This window comes from Alosa pseudoharengus, unplaced genomic scaffold, assembly GCF_046254945.1.
Source record: "Alosa pseudoharengus isolate Yale_2024_CS ecotype anadromous, Long Island Sound unplaced genomic scaffold, YU_APseudo_1.1 YU_APseudo_1.1_scf_10, whole genome shotgun sequence".
NCBI lineage: Eukaryota > Metazoa > Chordata > Actinopteri > Clupeiformes > Clupeidae > Alosa > Alosa pseudoharengus.
Genome location: NW_027468565.1, coordinates 27,757,318 through 27,774,539, shown reverse-complemented (window position 1 = coordinate 27,774,539; position 17,222 = coordinate 27,757,318). Strand labels below are relative to the sequence as shown.

General features: G+C 40.7%; 2 protein-coding genes across 3 annotated transcripts; one reads left to right on the top strand and one right to left on the bottom strand.

Annotated features, from left to right (window-relative positions):
• Positions 1 to 18: 18 nt before the first annotated feature.
• On the bottom strand, positions 19 to 9,272 carry fbxl13 (F-box and leucine-rich repeat protein 13). Its single transcript, XM_076269393.1, has 21 exons — positions 9,198 to 9,272; positions 8,982 to 9,085; positions 8,507 to 8,600; positions 8,348 to 8,412; positions 7,766 to 7,920; positions 7,375 to 7,484; positions 7,178 to 7,273; positions 6,865 to 6,960; positions 6,601 to 6,736; positions 6,453 to 6,505; positions 6,263 to 6,363; positions 6,011 to 6,140; positions 5,823 to 5,921; positions 5,430 to 5,550; positions 5,006 to 5,168; positions 4,783 to 4,899; positions 4,521 to 4,647; positions 1,034 to 1,117; positions 770 to 904; positions 509 to 672; positions 19 to 316 (listed from the first exon to the last, which is right to left on the bottom strand). Exons 1-21 carry the CDS (start codon positions 9,270 to 9,272, stop codon positions 133 to 135), a joined length of 2,409 nt encoding a protein of 802 aa, XP_076125508.1. The 3' UTR covers positions 19 to 132.
• A 429-nt stretch (positions 9,273 to 9,701) lies between these two features.
• Positions 9,702 to 16,184, top strand: armc10 (armadillo repeat containing 10). Of its 2 annotated transcripts, none has more exons than XM_076269389.1 (6): positions 9,702 to 10,071; positions 10,523 to 10,668; positions 11,616 to 11,750; positions 11,865 to 12,041; positions 13,828 to 13,899; positions 14,729 to 16,184. In XM_076269389.1, the coding sequence occupies exons 1-6, from the start codon at positions 9,792 to 9,794 to the stop codon at positions 14,978 to 14,980; spliced, it is 1,062 nt and encodes a 353-aa protein (XP_076125504.1). In that variant the 5' UTR covers positions 9,702 to 9,791; the 3' UTR covers positions 14,981 to 16,184. The 2 variants fall into 2 exon arrangements, with proteins under 2 accessions (XP_076125504.1, XP_076125503.1); XM_076269388.1 differs by having other exon boundaries at positions 10,505 to 10,668.
• Positions 16,185 to 17,222: the final 1,038 nt, after the last annotated feature.

Sequence of the window (17,222 nt, the reverse complement as noted above, 5' to 3'; positions counted from 1 at the left end):
TCATTACATGCAGTGTTGAGATGATTGTTCCTGGATTGTTCCTGGCACACACGTGGAATCTAGCCCACATCATGATGTGTCCTACGGTCACTTGGCTAATACTCTTCTCCAGAGCACATCTGTGTTGGGCAGTCATGTGGGCAGAGTGCTGCTATGGCGACGGCTGTTGTCATATTCCGATGGAATGTCCTGCTTCTCTGGCTTGCTGCTTAGCTGCATCAGGTGGTCCAGGTCATCATAGCCATACCAGTAAGGAGCGTCATCTCTGCTATGTTCCCAGTGCTTGAGGCGAGGCTGAAGGCGCAACGCTGCCTGCCTGTAGGATCACCACCATGTTAAGAAGTACTGCACAGAGAAGAGAAATCTAGAAAGAGTCCAGAAATACACGGAAGAACATGACGACAGAGCAAGTGTAGGTGGACCAATCACGTCCAAAACAGAACCCGGAATAATAATTGTAAAGATTTCGGTGAAGGACTGGATGTGGTGGACACTCATGGTGACTTACTTGGAGATTCCCCTACAGTAGAGCATGGTGAGGGTGTGGATAGTTTGGCAGCCCTTGAGCAGGATGCGACAGGCACGGTCAGTGAGGAGAACACAACCGCTGATGTCCAGCTCTTTCAGGTGGGGTCCAGAGCCAGTCAGGTACTGCATGGACACGTCTGTCATCTGGTTTCACAGACAAGTTTCACCCCATCATAAAGCGATCACAGACACAGACAATGAATTAGCACTACAACTCTCACTGCATTCAGACCAGGCGTACTTTGGGGCAGCCTGCCATGATAAGTCGTGACAGGGCTCTGCAGTAGAAGGAGAGCGCTTTGATGGACTGGTCCGACAGCGACACACAGTGAGATATGTCGAAGTCCTCCAGAAGCTTGGCTCGCCGACAGAACATCTGACAGGGTGTCAGGGATGAGACAGACCATAAGCTCAGCTCTTACAGATTTCTTTATAACACTACCTAAATCCAACAAGATAGATTGATTGAATAATGGGCATCAGATTTGAAATGAATTAAAATTACCTCAATGCCAATATCGGTTATCCAAAGACATTCAGATATACTGAGCTTCTTTAAACATTGAATTTGTCCTATTGCAGTCAGTCCCTGAAAGAAAACAGATTTAAATAGCTATAGATACAAATGTATTGATAGTACAATATACCATGTATGTCATTTCATTGACGATTTTGATATTGTTGTTATTATTACTATTATGCTTTTTCCCCCATTTCATTTTTTCCATTTTCCATATTATCACATATTATCACACATTGCACTACTGACTATCTGAACTTCTGTATGGACATTGTTGTTCCCACAAGGACTGTACGCTGCTATCCAAATAACAAGCCTTGGATAACCAGTAATGTCAAGACCCTTCTCAATAGGAAAAAGATGGCGTTTAAGGAGGGGGACATGGCAGAGCTGAGGCGAGTACAGGGGGAACTCAAGAATAAGCTGAAAGAGGCTAAGGAGGACTACAGAAGGAAGATGGAACAGAAGCTGCAAGATAACAACATGAAGGAGGTGTGGGACTGTATGAAATCTATCACTGGCCTTAAGAAGAGCAGCAGCTCTGTGGAGGGAGACCTGGACAGGGCGAACCAGCTGAACCACTTTTACAATAGGTTCGATTGCCCATCCCCCAGCCCCCACCCCACCTCATTACCAGTGCAACACTCACCCCCACCATCACTGGATATTGCACCCCTCCCCCACATGGCGACCACGAACAACGAGGTGACAACGACCTCAGTCAACAGCCATCAGACACACAGACCCCAGATGCTGCCCCCCTCCCCTCCCCTCTCCCCCTCCATCATCACTGCTGATCAGGCTATCGCACCTCTCCCCCACATGGTGACCACGAGTAGTGCGGCAACAATGGCTTCAGCCAACGCCCATCAGTCTCTAGCCACATGACAACCCTCACAGAAGCACCCCTCCTCCTCCTCACCCTCCACTCCCCTCATCCCCCCATCATTAAAGCGGATCAAGTAAGTTATCTTTTAAAAAAACTCCATCTTCGTAAGGCAGCCGGGCCTGACAGACTGTGTCCAAGGCTGCTCAAGGCCTGTGCTGCTGAACTGGGGGAGCCACTGAAGCACATCTTCAACTGGAGTCTACGTCTCGGACAAGTTCCAACACTGTGGAAGACATCATGTCTCACTCCCATCCCCAAGAAACCACACCCCAGCGAGCTTAATGACTTCAGGCCTGTCGCTCTAACATCACATGTGATGAAAACAATGGAGCGACTGGTCTTAGGTATGCTCAGACCCCAGGTACGCCATGCACTAGACCCGTTACAGTTTGCATACCAGGAGAAAGTGGGCGTGGACGATGCCATCACTTATCTTTTACACAGGACACATTCTGACCTAGACAAGGGGAAAAGTGCTGTGAGAATCATGTTCTTTGATTTCTCAAGTGCTTTTAACACCATCCAACCCCTCAGACTGGGAGACAAGCTCTTGCAGATGGGTGTGGACGCTCACCTGGTAACCTGGATTACAGATTACCTGACCGAGCGACCACAGTTTGTCAGACTGAAGAACTGCCTCTCTGGCACTGTGATCAGCAGCACCGGAGCGCCACAGGGAACTGTGCTCTCTCCAGTCCTGTTCACCCTGTACACATCTGACTTCTGCTACAACACGGAGTCATGCCACATGCAGAAGTTTTCTGATGATACTGCAATTGTGGGGTGTATCAGGGACGAGCAAGAGGAGGAGTACAGGAGCCTGGTGGAGGACTTTGTGCAGTGGTGCAAACTCAATCACCTTCAACTAAACACTTCAAAGACCAAGGAGATGGTGGTGGATTTCCGCAGGTCTAAGCCCGCTCTGCTACCAGTCTCCATTGATGGGGTCAATGTGGAGGTGGTAAGCACCTACAAGTATCTGGGTCTCCACCTGGACAATAAACTGGACTGGTCAGCCAACACTGATGCACTCTACAAGAAAGGGCAGAGCAGGCTGTACTTCCTGAGGAGGCTGCGGTCCTTCAATGTGTGCAGCAAGCTCCTCAGGATGTTCTATCAGTCTGTTGTGGCCAGCGCCCTCTTCTATGCAGTGGTATGCTGGGGAGGAAGCACAAAGAAGAAGGATGCTGGGCGACTTAACAGGCTGGTAAGGAAGGCTGGCTCTGTAGTGGGAGCTGAACTGGAGTGCACTTCAATTCACTTCAATTTCTGACAAAAGGACCCTAAACAAACTGATCAACATCTTGGACAATGAATGTCATCTGCTCTACAGCACTATCAAAAACCAAAAGAGCTTGATCAGCTGGAGACTTCGCTCACTGCCATGCACAACTGAAAGGCTGAGGAAGTCATTTGTTCCTAGGGCCATTGAACTGTTCAATGCCTCACTAAAGGGAAGAGGAGAGATAGACTTCTCTGCTTAGTCTGTCTGCCTCTCCACCCTCTCCATGTCCATGTTTTGAGTACTGACTGCCCACTACTGCTTACTACTGTTTTACTACTGTTTTACTAATGTACACAGCCTAATGTTTTACTGCTACACTGTTTTTCATGCTATATTAGCACACATGATCAATGGCTGCGGTCAGGCTTCTGCTACAATACTGAATGAATGAATGGCTATAACCCTATTACCTCAACCTGTTCTTGCACTGAAATAGTTTTTTATTTTACCTTGTCTACATTATACTTTACTCTCCTATTTGTCCATATTATTTATGCTGGTCTCTAGACCTTACTCTTGCACTGTTGCACTGTTGGACTAATGTTGGACTACTTTTTGCACCTTCACCATGACACTCACTCGGGCAGTCGTGGCCCACTGGTTAGCACTCTGGACTTGTAACCGGAGGGTTGCCGGTTTGAGCCCCGACCAGTGGGCCGCGGCTGAAGTGCCCTTGAGCAAGGCACCTAACCCATCACTGCTCCCCGAGCGCCGCCGTTGTAGTAGGCAGGCTATACTCTCTTGAGCACCTTGCCAGGCACACATAACTAAGGACTATGGTTGGACTACTGTTTGCACCTTCACCATGACACTCACTCCCATTAGCACCTTACCAGTCCCAGCCCTGTCACTACAAGTGATCACCCTCAAGCACATTGGACTTTCTTAATTTAATTTATATAGTGTATTTAGTATTTAGTTTTGTTAGTTTTCTTATCTTTCTTATCTTCTACTGTCTTTATTGTACAGTGGAGTTTAATTATATGTTTATACTTATACTTATGTTTACCATTTCTGCTGTAAGTGCATGTTGTGTGTGATGTCTGTATGCTACTGAGACCCTTGAATTTCACCTTGGGGATCAATTAAGTATCTATCTATCTATCATCTATCATCTATCTATCTATCTATCTATCTATCTATCTATCTTATTTTTAACTAATGTAATGTTCATATACTGTAAGTCGCTTTGGGAAAAGAAGCATATGCAAAATACCATAACCATAACCATGAATAAATGTATTAGGTATGACAGAGATGCTATTGTTTCTACATTGAAGTCACAAAAGGCAGCTTACTTTGTCCTGCATATGACAGCCCGTCATGTCCAAACAGACAAGACAGCGGGAGTTACTCAGGAACTCAATGCCCACGTCTGTTAGGGATTCACAGTACGCCAGATTCAGGGTAGTGAGCATGCTGCATCTGTGAAGACGAGATAAAACACAACGTTTATAGCCTGGGTTTTCCCATGCTGCCTTAGCCAGGCTACAACATTTACATTATTTATATGGAATGTGTATAGATGGATATGTGTGGCAATGCTCACACACACTGCACCTCTGTACAATTCTGACGACCACAATGTCACTGACACGGCAGTTGCTGAGATTGAACTCTTTGAGCTTGGCAACAGATGGACTGTCAGTGAAGCAACGCAGGCCAACATCACTGACCCTAAATGACAAAGTAGAAAAAGAACAACAGGTAAACATTCCCCATGTCCTTCAACAGTCTGCCTGTACACAAAAGGGCTGCTTCTGTGAGGGCAAATGTGTCCTACCTTACACAATCTGAGATGTCAAGGTAACTAATATTCTTCAGGGATGCTATGCATTTCAGACTGGCATCAGTCATCTTTGGACAGTCAGCAGCATGTAGATGACTTAGGTTGGGAGAACTCTTGCAAACAGCCTTCCAGCCGATGTCTGTAATATGCTCGTTGCCTGCATAGAATGAACGCATTCATTTTTAGTTAAACAACCATTGCATGTTAAAAAAAGAGCATATTTCTGTATGCATATTGTGTGTATGTATAATAATGTGTTATACTAATTTATATTACGAGTGAAGCTAGCTAATCTGATCTCAGCATCTGTAATTGTATTTTTGACATGGCTTTTTTTACATGGTACAATACAGACAGAGCAATCACAGAATACATTTTTGGTCTAAAACCTGCATACTACACTGATTTGTACAATGACCTTCTATTTGTAGTTTTTTGAGAGAAGCTGCTTCAGCAATGGTTTTGAATGCAGTGTCAGTGAGATGAGAGGACCCCAGGAGGGATATTGTAACTAGAGAGTGGCATTTAGCAGTCAGCACCTGTAAAGACATCATTACAGATTATTCAATGTGTGCAATGTAGTCTATCCAAACAAAACCTCCCTACAAGTATAAACTGATTTAAAACAGAGATTGAGGGCATTTTTGCATAATAACAATTTAACTCACATTGTTCAAAACCTCCAAATCATTGTTTGTTCGTGTTTGTGTTTACTTTTTTAACCTCATTTACACTTGAGGCATGCCACAAAAACACATTTTAAAACCCCTATTGAAAACAGCCTTAATACTCACATCCTTAAAATACCTACCTGTAAGCACCTATCTGTAAATGTAGGCATGTTGTCAAATACAATGTGCTGCAGCACACTGCATCCATCTGCAATGGATCTGAACCCATCCACTGTTATCTACAACAGCAGAATGAGGGGTTAGATTTTGACTTGCGAGCGATATCTGTTATGAAAACAGGTATTATATGTTGTGTCTCTACACTAACCTGAGTGCAGCCAGAAAGATCTATGTAAACAAGCCCATGGCAGCCTTTCTCTGTAGCCAAAAACTGCAGCCCTTTATCTGTGAACCTTCTACAGTGGGCCAGACTCAAGTACTGCAGATTCATACAGGACCTGCAGTATGTTGTGAGGAAGACAGGAGGGTATAGAGAAGAAAACAGAAGGACATACGTTTGAAACTGAAGAAATATTAGAATAACACTGCTCCGAACCAACTAATCTGATATAGACATTACCTTGAAAGCACTTTCAGAGTTCCATTTGTCACATAGGTGTGGGAAAGATTCAGGTAGAGTAGGGACTCACAGCTCTCAGATATTATTCGAACTGTCTCATCCTGAAAAAAAGGGCAAAAGGTATTTGGTTTCTGCAGTTTTGTTTTTAACTCACACTGAAGTACAAATTTAAGTCTGAGGTACTACTGACATCTATGTTGGTGCATTCACTCAGATTGAGTTCCTGAAGATTCCGGCATTCACCTAATGGATTAAAATGAAACATAATTACAATGCAGCTCTTCCTCTTGATAGTGTTTTCTTATTTTATTTTAATAAACATTGAGAGAAATACTCACTTATACATCTAAATGCGGGCCACATCAGAGACATACAACCGCGTAGATTCAAGTGGACCACAAAAGGACGATACTTCTTCAGTATCTTTTCTATATCACAGCTTTGAATCCAGTGCTTTTCTACTGAAAAATTTATCTTACGAGAGAAGACTACATAAACATATATACATACATACTGTATATGTATATAACGCTAAAGGAGTACAATAAAATATATTTGCTAAATACCAGTGTTGTAAAATAAATGTCTACAGCCTCTCTCACCTTGTTCCAGAGACTGCAGGTTTGAGTTATGGCCATCCATGTGTCGCACACCTTAGCACACCTTATCAGGTCTCCGGATTCTAAATACTGAAAGATCTAAGATCAAACACATCCAGCCTTGTTCAAAATGAGAATTTTTTTTTTAAATGACTATTTTAAAACACCCAACAATTCCAGTGTAATAAGAAAAACAGTATATCTTCAATATTATTACTTAAGTACATGCTGACAGTGAAGTTTATCAAATTATCTCAATGGAAGTATGATTCAATTAAAACTCCTGCAACGATACTGACTAAAAGCCATGCTATACCTTCAAAGACAATTTACTCGGCAGCGCAGAAATAATGTCATTATTAATGCTGTCCACCTCTTGGTTAGACTTCTCCAGTAGGCTCTTTTCCCACTTCTGCCCTTACAAAAGAAGTAGGTTAGGATCTATAACTCTTGACAATAAGTAATAAATACAACATTCTTTCAACTCTGAAAATATCTATGAGCAAAGGGTACCTCAATGTACTGCTGTGTTCTCTTTGAGTCCTGCACCACATACCGCCAGGCAAAAAAAATGTTTCTACACTGCAGTAATTTATGCACTTTTTGGAGTTTTTTAATAGCATCTGAATAAAAAAAGATAGTAGAACTGTGTAATACATCAAGTGCAGAAGATGAACAGCATCATTGCTATAATTTCAAAGAGATAAATATAATTTACAGAAAACAAAATTACACTTTGTTAATGTCTGTGGATCAAAATACTCCCTATCAATTGACTCCCTAAACCCTATTGATATCCTTATTGCATGTAAGAATCATACAGAATTATAGTCAACTCTCTCTTCAGGCACTTGGATATTTGAAAACTAATTTCTAGAGCATTAAACAAATGAAAACCACATACCCCTCTTTCTCTTCTTCTTACTCTGGACCCACTTCATCCATATTCTGAAAGTGTAATGCAGGACGTTCCTTGCATGGTGGCTCTTAGCAGTATCCATGTTCCGACGTAGAATGGCAGCTTCTATTCGTCTCATCAGAGTATACCTTTTCCAGGCCCTACCCACAAGTGATGCTTTATTAATTCATGAGGAACTACGGACAAACCACTACAAGCCCGAGGTTAAACAAAAGACTCTGGCCTCAAACACTGAACTCAGGCATTCATTTAATGAAACTGATCCCACTGGATCAAATTCTAAAGTAACTAACTAGAATAAAGACCAGTACTCAGAGGAAATCAGTGGTAAGCCTAAATAATGTCTTACATGTGTAAGTTAATTAATATGACTGTTGAGTAAATACTCTATTTACACAGGCAGACATACATACAGGCGGTATTATCAGAAGCCTTTGGGGTACAGTGGTGTGATAGTAAGCAACTCAAAACTAGTCCCAACGGGTCCCAACAATCTAAAGTTCACAACTACAGGGACACCTAAATTGTGCAAAGGGTACCTATTTCATTTTCATTAAAAGCTCTTACATGAAGCCCATCTTCATGAGACTCCTCCGGTAACAGTGTAATGCCTCTTCAAAAAATGATGACTTCTACAGAACCGAATTACAGTAGCATTAGTATACAGATGTAAATGATATCTCTTTGGGCAAAATTATCCATTGCAAAAATGAACACTAAGATTACCGTAATGTCGTCATCTGAGTTCTCAGAAATACATAGACCTATCATGTCATGCACCAAAGTTTGATCAGATGGGTAAAGGTCATCCTCCACATCCCTGTATCAAAAGAAGCTGATTATGATCTTAAGCTGATACATGGGGCAACTTTTTGAGCAATGTTGCAGAGTAATGTTCCCTAAATATTGTTGTTCTGGTACATTCACATTGAACAACATTCTATTCTGGAGAGTAGGCCGCCTAGTCCACTTTAAAATGTTCATGATCATCCAATCAGCATATGGTTGGTTGCTTCGCAACATTGCTCAAAAAGTTGCTCCGTGTATCATCCACTTTAGTGTTATTATAGGGTTACAATTTCAGTAGTTTCAACCAAAGCTCTCTTTGGTTTCAACAACTACGATAACCTTTTGTAGGCTATGCAGGACACTTTGTCTGGGACGAATGAAAAGTTTCATTTAGGCATTTAATGTCACCCACCACACAATATCAATTTCTCTGCTCCCCTGGATTGCTAAAAGCTTCTCCTCAATATAATGCAGGGGATTGTCAGGACACGAGGTGCACAGGCCAGCTAAAAGAGACTTGAAAAGAAAAAAAACAGTATGATGGCATTAATTTAATCATTAACTAAAACTTCATTCATTCTTCCCTGTGGTTGAGAGGTTGTATTACTAACGTTAGGCCTAACGTTACCTGAAAAATTTGAGGAAGAGAATTCTTCAGAATGTATTCTTTCAGCGATGGGTCTGCATTTTCCAGTGATGCCATACTGCGCTCAAATTTTCTTTAGAAATAGGCTGCGCCTGTTAAAATCGTCAAATTAACGGGATATATCCTTTTCCAGACAATCAGGCCAGATTCTGAAAATACCCTTACTAAAAGCTTCAATCCTCTCAGGTCTAAACTATTTTTTTGGTCTGGTGGTCTGGTCTAAACACAACACAAGCTTGTTAACGTACATGTTACTAAGTAACAAAAACGGGTTTGGAAATTAGGCCTAACATTAGTTGTCCTGGGAAGAACCCGTTGCATTGATAACTTTCTCAAATAATCTATTTGAATAGTGCATTAGTTCCTATTATACTTGTAATTATAGTATTAGTCTACATAAAACATAAGTGTATGTCTCTCTGTAGAAGCTTTTACGACTGCGAGGCAGTGTCGGCAATCCCATGGAAAGATTTTGGTTGGCCTGACGCGGAGGATGGCAGACAGCATGGGGGAATGATTTTAATTCTGAAGAGGTTTAGTGAGCATTATCTTCATGTTTAGAAGACGATTGTCAGAATGGGAGATGGAAATGTTATACCTAAATTGGGTAATATGAAAGCAGTACTGGGGATACTTGCTGGCGCAGGTGCCTCTTATGGGTTATACAAACTTGTCCGCGGTATTGGAGGAAATGCCGAGAAGAAAAACAGAACGAAATCACTAGAAAGAAGTGGTCAAGATATCAGAGCTTCAGGAGATGTAATTCTCGAACCGGGGAGTTTAATGGCCAAAGTGTCGGGATTCGATGTGGTTGGAGTACGCAAAAGTCCTTCTCAGGTCACCACTGAGGCATCAAGTAAGAATAAATTGTTGACAGGCTAGCAACCTTTAGCTGGCTAGCAACCTATTTTTGCTAGCTTTGCTAAATAGAACGGTATTTAATAACTAACGTTAGGCTAGAGTAGACCAACTGTCTATGTACACGTGCTATCAGTAGAGGCCAATTGTAACTTTGTTCTGTGAGTTTATTTTGAATGAATTACTAGTTAACTTAGCTAAGAAGACATTTACTAGCTGTTTCAGTCTGATTGATCTTAGCCAGTCACCTAACGTTATAGCATCTTCAAGGTTCTTCTGACCTAACGTTAATGTCACTGTCACCGTTATGCTGTTCTTCATCTTATACAGCCTATGCTCTTTTTACATAAGCCAATGAAAATGTGCAATACTGCTCACTCAACTAGCTAGGATAGCATCTACTTACGATGTGTGTTTACGATTCGTTGTAGTCTTTGCCCCTTTAATAGCAGACATTCTAAAGAAGTCCCCAAACTGTTTGGAGCCACGGCACATAGGGATGCTCCTCTCCCTTCTGCAGAGCAGTCCTACCACTTCAGAGAGGTCTCAAGTACTTGTTACACTGGGGAACAGTGCTGCTTTCACAGTGAATCAGGTAGGGACACGGACAATCTGTCACTGTGTATTCCCTACAGTCATAGCTGTCCCTCAAAGTTGATAAAAAAAATTATTGGAGTTTTTGGCTGGGCTCTGTTTAGGCCTTCAGAAGACATATTTGTACTCAACATAGGGTCTTGATTTATTTCCCTTATTGAGATAAGTAGAAACACTCTCACAAAAAACAATGAACAGAACATACATTCCTTCAGGGTATGAACAGCAGACCTCACAAGTCTGAAAAATAATTTTGGTTCTCATTTTCAGAGCCTTTTGTATATTACCACAGAACACCTGTGTGTGGGAATATACAAAAAATGTTTTATATTGTTTCCTTCACTTTCCGTGATACCTTCTTTTTAAAAACACCAATTTGACTTGTCTTATGCAAATCTTTCTTTTTTATTTTCCACCCTGAACATGAGCAAAATGCACCATTGAGATCAATATGTTTTGTGTAGAGTTACCACAGTGCCACCTGTGGTTGTATAGAGTAACCTGTGGTAACATACAAAACATATTGATCTCAATGGTGCATTTTGCCCATGTTCAGGGTGGAAAATAGAAAATAAATATTTGCTTCTGAAGGCCTAAACAGAGCCCAGCCAAAAACTCCAATACAATTTTGATCAACTTTGAGGGACAGCTATGACCATGCAGGATCATCCAGTCCAAATGTGACAATTTTTGCTACAAAATATTCCTATTGATGTACTAGCATGCAAAATTTGAGCCTCCTACATGGTTTAGTTCTTGTGCTTTGGGCTTGTGAACTTTGATCTTACATAAAAGTAATTTTACAGTCTCTCCTGGGTAACATAGGTACACCTGGTAATTTTTTCAGAATTTTTTGAGACCTAAGTGCGTGGGCCCTGGTTGAATTGACGTGGAATGACCCACTAAACTGTTACTCAATGTTCATTTAACAAAACTTTTCTTTACCAGGATTTCATCCGTGAATTTGGAGGCCTTCACATTATTGCGGGGTCCCTTACAGACACGTCAGCAGATGTTCGACTACAAACTTTGAACGCATTGAACAACCTGAGTATGAACATAAGAAATCAAGAACAGCTGAAGGTACAGCACAACACATGCAGCTTTTATTGTGTTTACCTTTATACTGGTTCTCATGTCATCTGTCTTTTTCTTTTGTTAAGTTTTAATCCTGGCTTATTTGATCTTTTTGTGTAGGTCTACATTCCTCAGGTTTTGGAGATGATAGAAATGTCACCAGTCAATTCAGATTTGCAGCTTGCAGCCTTGAGGTTGCTGACCAATATGTCAGTCACAGACAAACACCAACATCTGATGAGGAACTCCGTCACCCTGTTCCTGTCTCTGCTAGTAGTGAGCAATGAAATCCTTCAGGTATTTGTCCATAGGAAGCACCAGCCATTAAAGCTGCAGTCCACAATTTGGTTTCAGCAAAAAAGTGTTGATATTTGAGCTCCACAGCCAATGGGACTCTACAGCACTCTCTCTCATGCTCATGATCGTCTAGGATCAGTTATTTGTAGATCAGTGGGGTATTCCAAGTACGTGGTTTAGTGACAAACCTGGGTAAGTTAACTCAGAGTAAGGGGTAAACCTCCTACTAGAAGAGCTGTATGGCTTCATTCTCCTAACAAAGCAATGCCATAGGGCTCTTGTTGTAGGAGGTTTACCACTTACTCTGAGTTAACTTACCCAGGTTTGTCACTAAACCACGTACTTGGAATACCCCCCAGTAGGGTATACTACGGAGCGCGCCGAACATACTCAAGCTTTCTTGACAAATACGAAACTCGCGGTACCACGAAGCTCACTTACGGGTAAATTCAATGCGCGTTGCCATAAAAATGGCGTTTATCGCTTCATTTTACTCACCTTTACAAAATGGATCGATCTGGAGCGGTTTACTTCACGCAAGAGGAACAGGTTATAGCCTAATAATGAACTCGGTTCAAGCAGCAGATCACTGCTTGGGGCAACACAGTTGCGCATAATAAGGCTAGGGAGGTGTGCTGGAAAAAATTAACCGATCGTAAATTCGTAAGTGAAAATATTCTGCATATTATTGTCTGAAAAATAATTGTTTGCCATTAATCCCAATAGAGCAGTGTTGTAGTCAAGTTACTATGCCTCAAGTCCGAGTTCAAGTTTGAGTCATTCAGTGCTTAAGTCCAAGTCAATTCACGAATCTCTAAATTTAACTCATGATTCGGACTCGAGTCCGAGTCCTGAACTCGAGTACTACAACACTGCAATAAAGTGACGGTGATTTTAGAATGCAAAAGCAATGTCCAAGTCCAACCTGCTTTGTGGAAATGAATTTTATTCTATAATTTAGGGAATTCACGTTAACTACACCCTATGCAATAACTGTATATCTTTTTAACAGCTGTGTGGGAGGGGCGGTGGCGTATATGGAAGATGAACAAATGTATTTCCATCTATATTGTATTTCTTCTAAACGAACACAAAAGATTTATTGAACAAAGAACTTCCTCAAAAAGCAACATAAAACACTTCCTTCGTAGAGGACACCTAAAAAATATATTAAAAAATCCACCTACAAATGAAACAAAAAGAATAAAGAACATTTTCAGGATGCATGCCAAGGAATCAGATCTGTCCCAAAAGACCCTCTGTCTCCGGAGAGACCCCTGTACGATGTGGGCTCCCAGGTCAAGGGAATACCCACAAAAGTGATGCCATTGTCAACAGAGGGACTAGGAAGCTGCGCTTAACGCTTTAAGGGCCTGTGTCCACCAATCGTGTTTTGTTGTGCCGATCTAACCCGAAAGTCTGATAACTGATAGCTGATAACCTCCTCCAGACCAGGTTTGGTTGACAGCATAAGACACCATGGTGATACAGCGACGCTAAAACAGAGCCACTTTCGTGTCACACCCTGGCTTTGAGCGCAGCGTACCTCGCTAACCCACTAATCAAGCTTCGTAGTATACCCCACAGAGCCACTATGTTTGTTTCCCATTTACTGAGCTAAGACTGTGTACAAACAGTGGAGTTATTTTAGTTTAAACAGACAGCTAGAGGGCGTTTTTAAATTTAACAAAATGTGTATGGGATTAGAATGGTGGACTGCACCCTTAATATATTAGTAGTTGTTGCCTTGTCTATTTTTTATTTTCATTCTTCTTCTCTCCCACAGGTTCAGGTTTTAAAGGTCCTGGTGAATTTGTCCTCAAATCCCGATATGATTGAAGACATTGTCCAAGCACAGGTAAAACCATGTGTGAAGAATGGTTATATGTATGGTTCAGCTGTTTCATTTGACAATAAACTTAATTTGACAAAATAATGTGAACCAAGAACTGAGAGATCAAAGGTTACCGACTTGGCATGAAGGCAAAATCCCTTAGCATACTGTCCCACTGAGACTGTGGTTTGAGATTTTGAGGTAGTGAACACAACGAAAGTGTGCTGTTCCTATTTCAACTACCTGAGCATGCTATTCAGCTTTTCTTTCAATTCTTCTCCATAGTGAAAACAGCTCATTTTATTGCTGCAGGTAAATGGGAAAAGTGTTTTAGGTTATTTCTTCAGAAGTAAAAAAAATCAAAAAGTAAAATAAATGAAGTCCTACTTCTCATAATCACTTTTGAATATAGTGTTGTATCTGATACTATATCAGTAAAAGGCTGGTGACTACTGTCCTGGAATTCTAGTCTATAAATAGATAAAGCTATTAGTAGATTTCAAAGCACATAGCAGTGCGTGTTGTTTAAGGGATACGATATGTGCTGAGATAGTGATCATACTTAAAGCAGTTGAAATAATGAATCTGTGCTATTAAAACAACTTGCAGCCGGAGTAATAAGGGATGTTGTGTCTGTTCTTAGAAAACTTGTAATCCTGTAAGCTTTCTTTCATGTCTTCTACAAAGTAATTACTTACTAAAAAGGACGGCTATTATGCCATGCTGTCATGTTTCATACATTGCCCCCAACATTAGTGAGCGCAAGAATATTATTTGTCATGAAACTGGAATAGATGAATGAATTATTCTATGAATTCATCTATCTATGTATCTTCTCCTTATGTGTTGGCAGGCTCCAGCTTCCTTGGTTCTTCTGTTTGACTGCTGCACCAAGGTCTCTGTGCTCCTCCGTCTCTTGACGTTAATGGGAAACCTCAGGGCCTGGAGACCCTCGGCCCAGGTTGCAGAGGTCCTGCGCTGGAAGCAGGACTCACTCTTCTGTGTGCTGCTGGACGATTCCTCCCAGGTGCATCATAGACTCCTGCAGTTACTCTCTCACCCTGACGGCGAAGTCAAGGCTCAGGTGGCTAAGATCCTCACGTAACTTCCAAGCTGGGCCCAGTAATGTTGTCTCTGATGTCCCCGTCCCTATAACAACACCACCCCTCTAAATGCCCACTCACATTCACTGTCCACTTGCCATTTTGGGCCATGTTTGTAGGCAATGTAAGCTCAGCAATGCCCACACAGTGTCTTCTTCTAGTTATCTGAGCTCCCTTGGGGCATAGAAAAATTCCCCACTGCCAAATCTTTTTATAGAAAAGTAAATGTGAATGTCAGTTGAGACATCAGGTGTTTCCTCCCATACACCCAGAAATGACCCTCTGGCAGTATTGTAGAGGGAATGGAGTTAGTTATGTGAAGGTTTTTGTGAGACTTGCATTTCATATTGCCTTTGTGACACCACTGTGTCCTGCCACAGACAGTTTACAAAAGGGAATGTTTTCAGGTTTAGATGCATGCCTTAGCATGGAGAGTGAGTTTCTGACTGACTGGATTCTTCTCGTTTTTGTGTCTGTGTGCCAATGTTGGTGATGTAAAAATGCTGCACAGCAATTAAAGGCCTTTTTATAGCAATTGTCAGAAAGTAGGATATCTCCAGAGTTCCTGTCTTCTGAAGTTGACAGTTAATACCAGTTAAAGCTTAGACTTTTTTTGAACTGGTTGTTTTTACCAAAAATAACAAAACCTTTGTCTAATGCAAACCTGCAAAAAAAAAAAATTGGTTTGCTCCTCAACCCTGCTGCCTAATTGATCCCAAGAGTGGCTTCAGAAGTTAACCAAACTATCTTGAAAATTGGTGGAAGACATTCCAGGTAGTATGTTGTTCAGAACTACTTTTACATTAAAATAACATGTCCAAAGAACAACTGCACAATTTTTTCCTAAAAGATAAAACACCTCCTACTTGTTTAAAATCAACACAATGATATCCATATTTATTGTCATGAAATTCTAGAGAGAAGTATAGGGATATATACCCATCTATATATGGTCTTCTTTCATTTGCTACAATTGGCCACTGAGACGGACTCCAAATCTGATAAATCCAATAAGAGCTGCCATAACATTTCAGTAGACTAGAGTAAAGACATCTTGATTTACACAGATCTTTCTGTGTAATAAAGATAACATAATGAATTGTGAAAATATGTTAAATGAATTATTTATTCTAAGTTATGTGTTACTGATCTGCACATTTGAATGCTTTAATATTTGTTATAATCAAATAAACTGGTTTTACAATATTTGGAGTGTGTGACATTTAAAATACTTCCATAAAGTCTTTGATTATGTTTTTCCCTTAATTTATTCACATCTGTGTCTTGCCTACCCAGAATGCTGTGTTGCACAATGCCCCTGGATGTAACCTATGCATATTGCATCCAAATTCACACCCCTCCTTCTCTGTTGATATGTTTACAGAGTACTGTACTGGTCATGCAGATATCACATGCATATCACATGAAAGAGCGGAACCTAAGTCATAATTTAAATATATTTTAAGGTTGAATAACAACATACATTTCTTATGATGATAAAATAATTGTTCCCTTATCATGTCCATATTATAAGTATATGATGTAGCCTACAATGCCAGGAAAATGACTCATGATGTATAGCATTTCATGTTTAAATTAAGTCTATCACCTGCCACCTTGATTTCAATGTTGAATACATGTATTAGCCTAATAATTGAATACGTTTAAAGAGTGGAAACCTTTTGACTAAAATTAATGACAAAAAAATGATTAAAATGTAACAACTTTTTGTTGATTAAAATGGGATAAAACTAAAAATGCGACAAACAATAATACACATTTTCATCTAAAGACTAAGACTAACTAAATTAGTTGCCAATATGAACACTTTTTTTTGAAAGAGGTTGAGTAATATAGTGAGGAAATTAGGAAATAAGACGGCGTATCACTGATTTTGACTCAGCAGAGGTCTCGTTGGCTGGATCGTTTGCGGTTTCTAGGTTGGAACCTTCATATTCTGATGCATTCTGAGTCCACACACTATGGACTAATGTAGCCTACTAATGTAAGGACTAAAACAACACAGAGATTTGGATAGATTAAACCAATGAAGGTGTAGAGCCAGATTTTGAAACTGAATTTAAATGAAGCAGCATTACTAGACGCATGCAATAAACTAAGATACACAAAAATAATGTCAAGGCTCAATGCTTATAATGGCAAAGAGCTTGAGTAGTGAGGGAATTAAATAGCTCTGCCCGGACCATTTTTATCTAATAAAAGATAAACTTTTGATCGAATCTA

What these genes read in the sequence shown, in the direction of transcription:
- armc10 (XM_076269388.1), top strand. Translation starts at nt 9,792, where the DNA reads ATGGGAGATGGAAATGTTATACCTAAATTGGGTAATATGAAAGCAGTA. An exon ending in GAAATCAAGAACAGCTGAAG is followed by an intron (nt 11,751 to 11,864) that starts GTACAGCACAAC and finishes CTTTTTGTGTAG; the next exon opens with GTCTACATTCCTCAGGTTTT. An exon ending in AAGACATTGTCCAAGCACAG is followed by an intron (nt 13,900 to 14,728) that starts GTAAAACCATGT and finishes ATGTGTTGGCAG; the next exon opens with GCTCCAGCTTCCTTGGTTCT.
- fbxl13 (XM_076269393.1), bottom strand. Translation starts at nt 9,272, where the DNA reads ATGGCATCACTGGAAAATGCAGACCCATCGCTGAAAGAATACATTCTG. An exon ending in GCCCGCATTTAGATGTATAA is followed by an intron (nt 6,506 to 6,600) that starts GTGAGTATTTCT and finishes TTAATCCATTAG; the next exon opens with GTGAATGCCGGAATCTTCAG. An exon ending in ACTCTGAAAGTGCTTTCAAG is followed by an intron (nt 6,141 to 6,262) that starts GTAATGTCTATA and finishes AACATACTGCAG; the next exon opens with GTCCTGTATGAATCTGCAGT.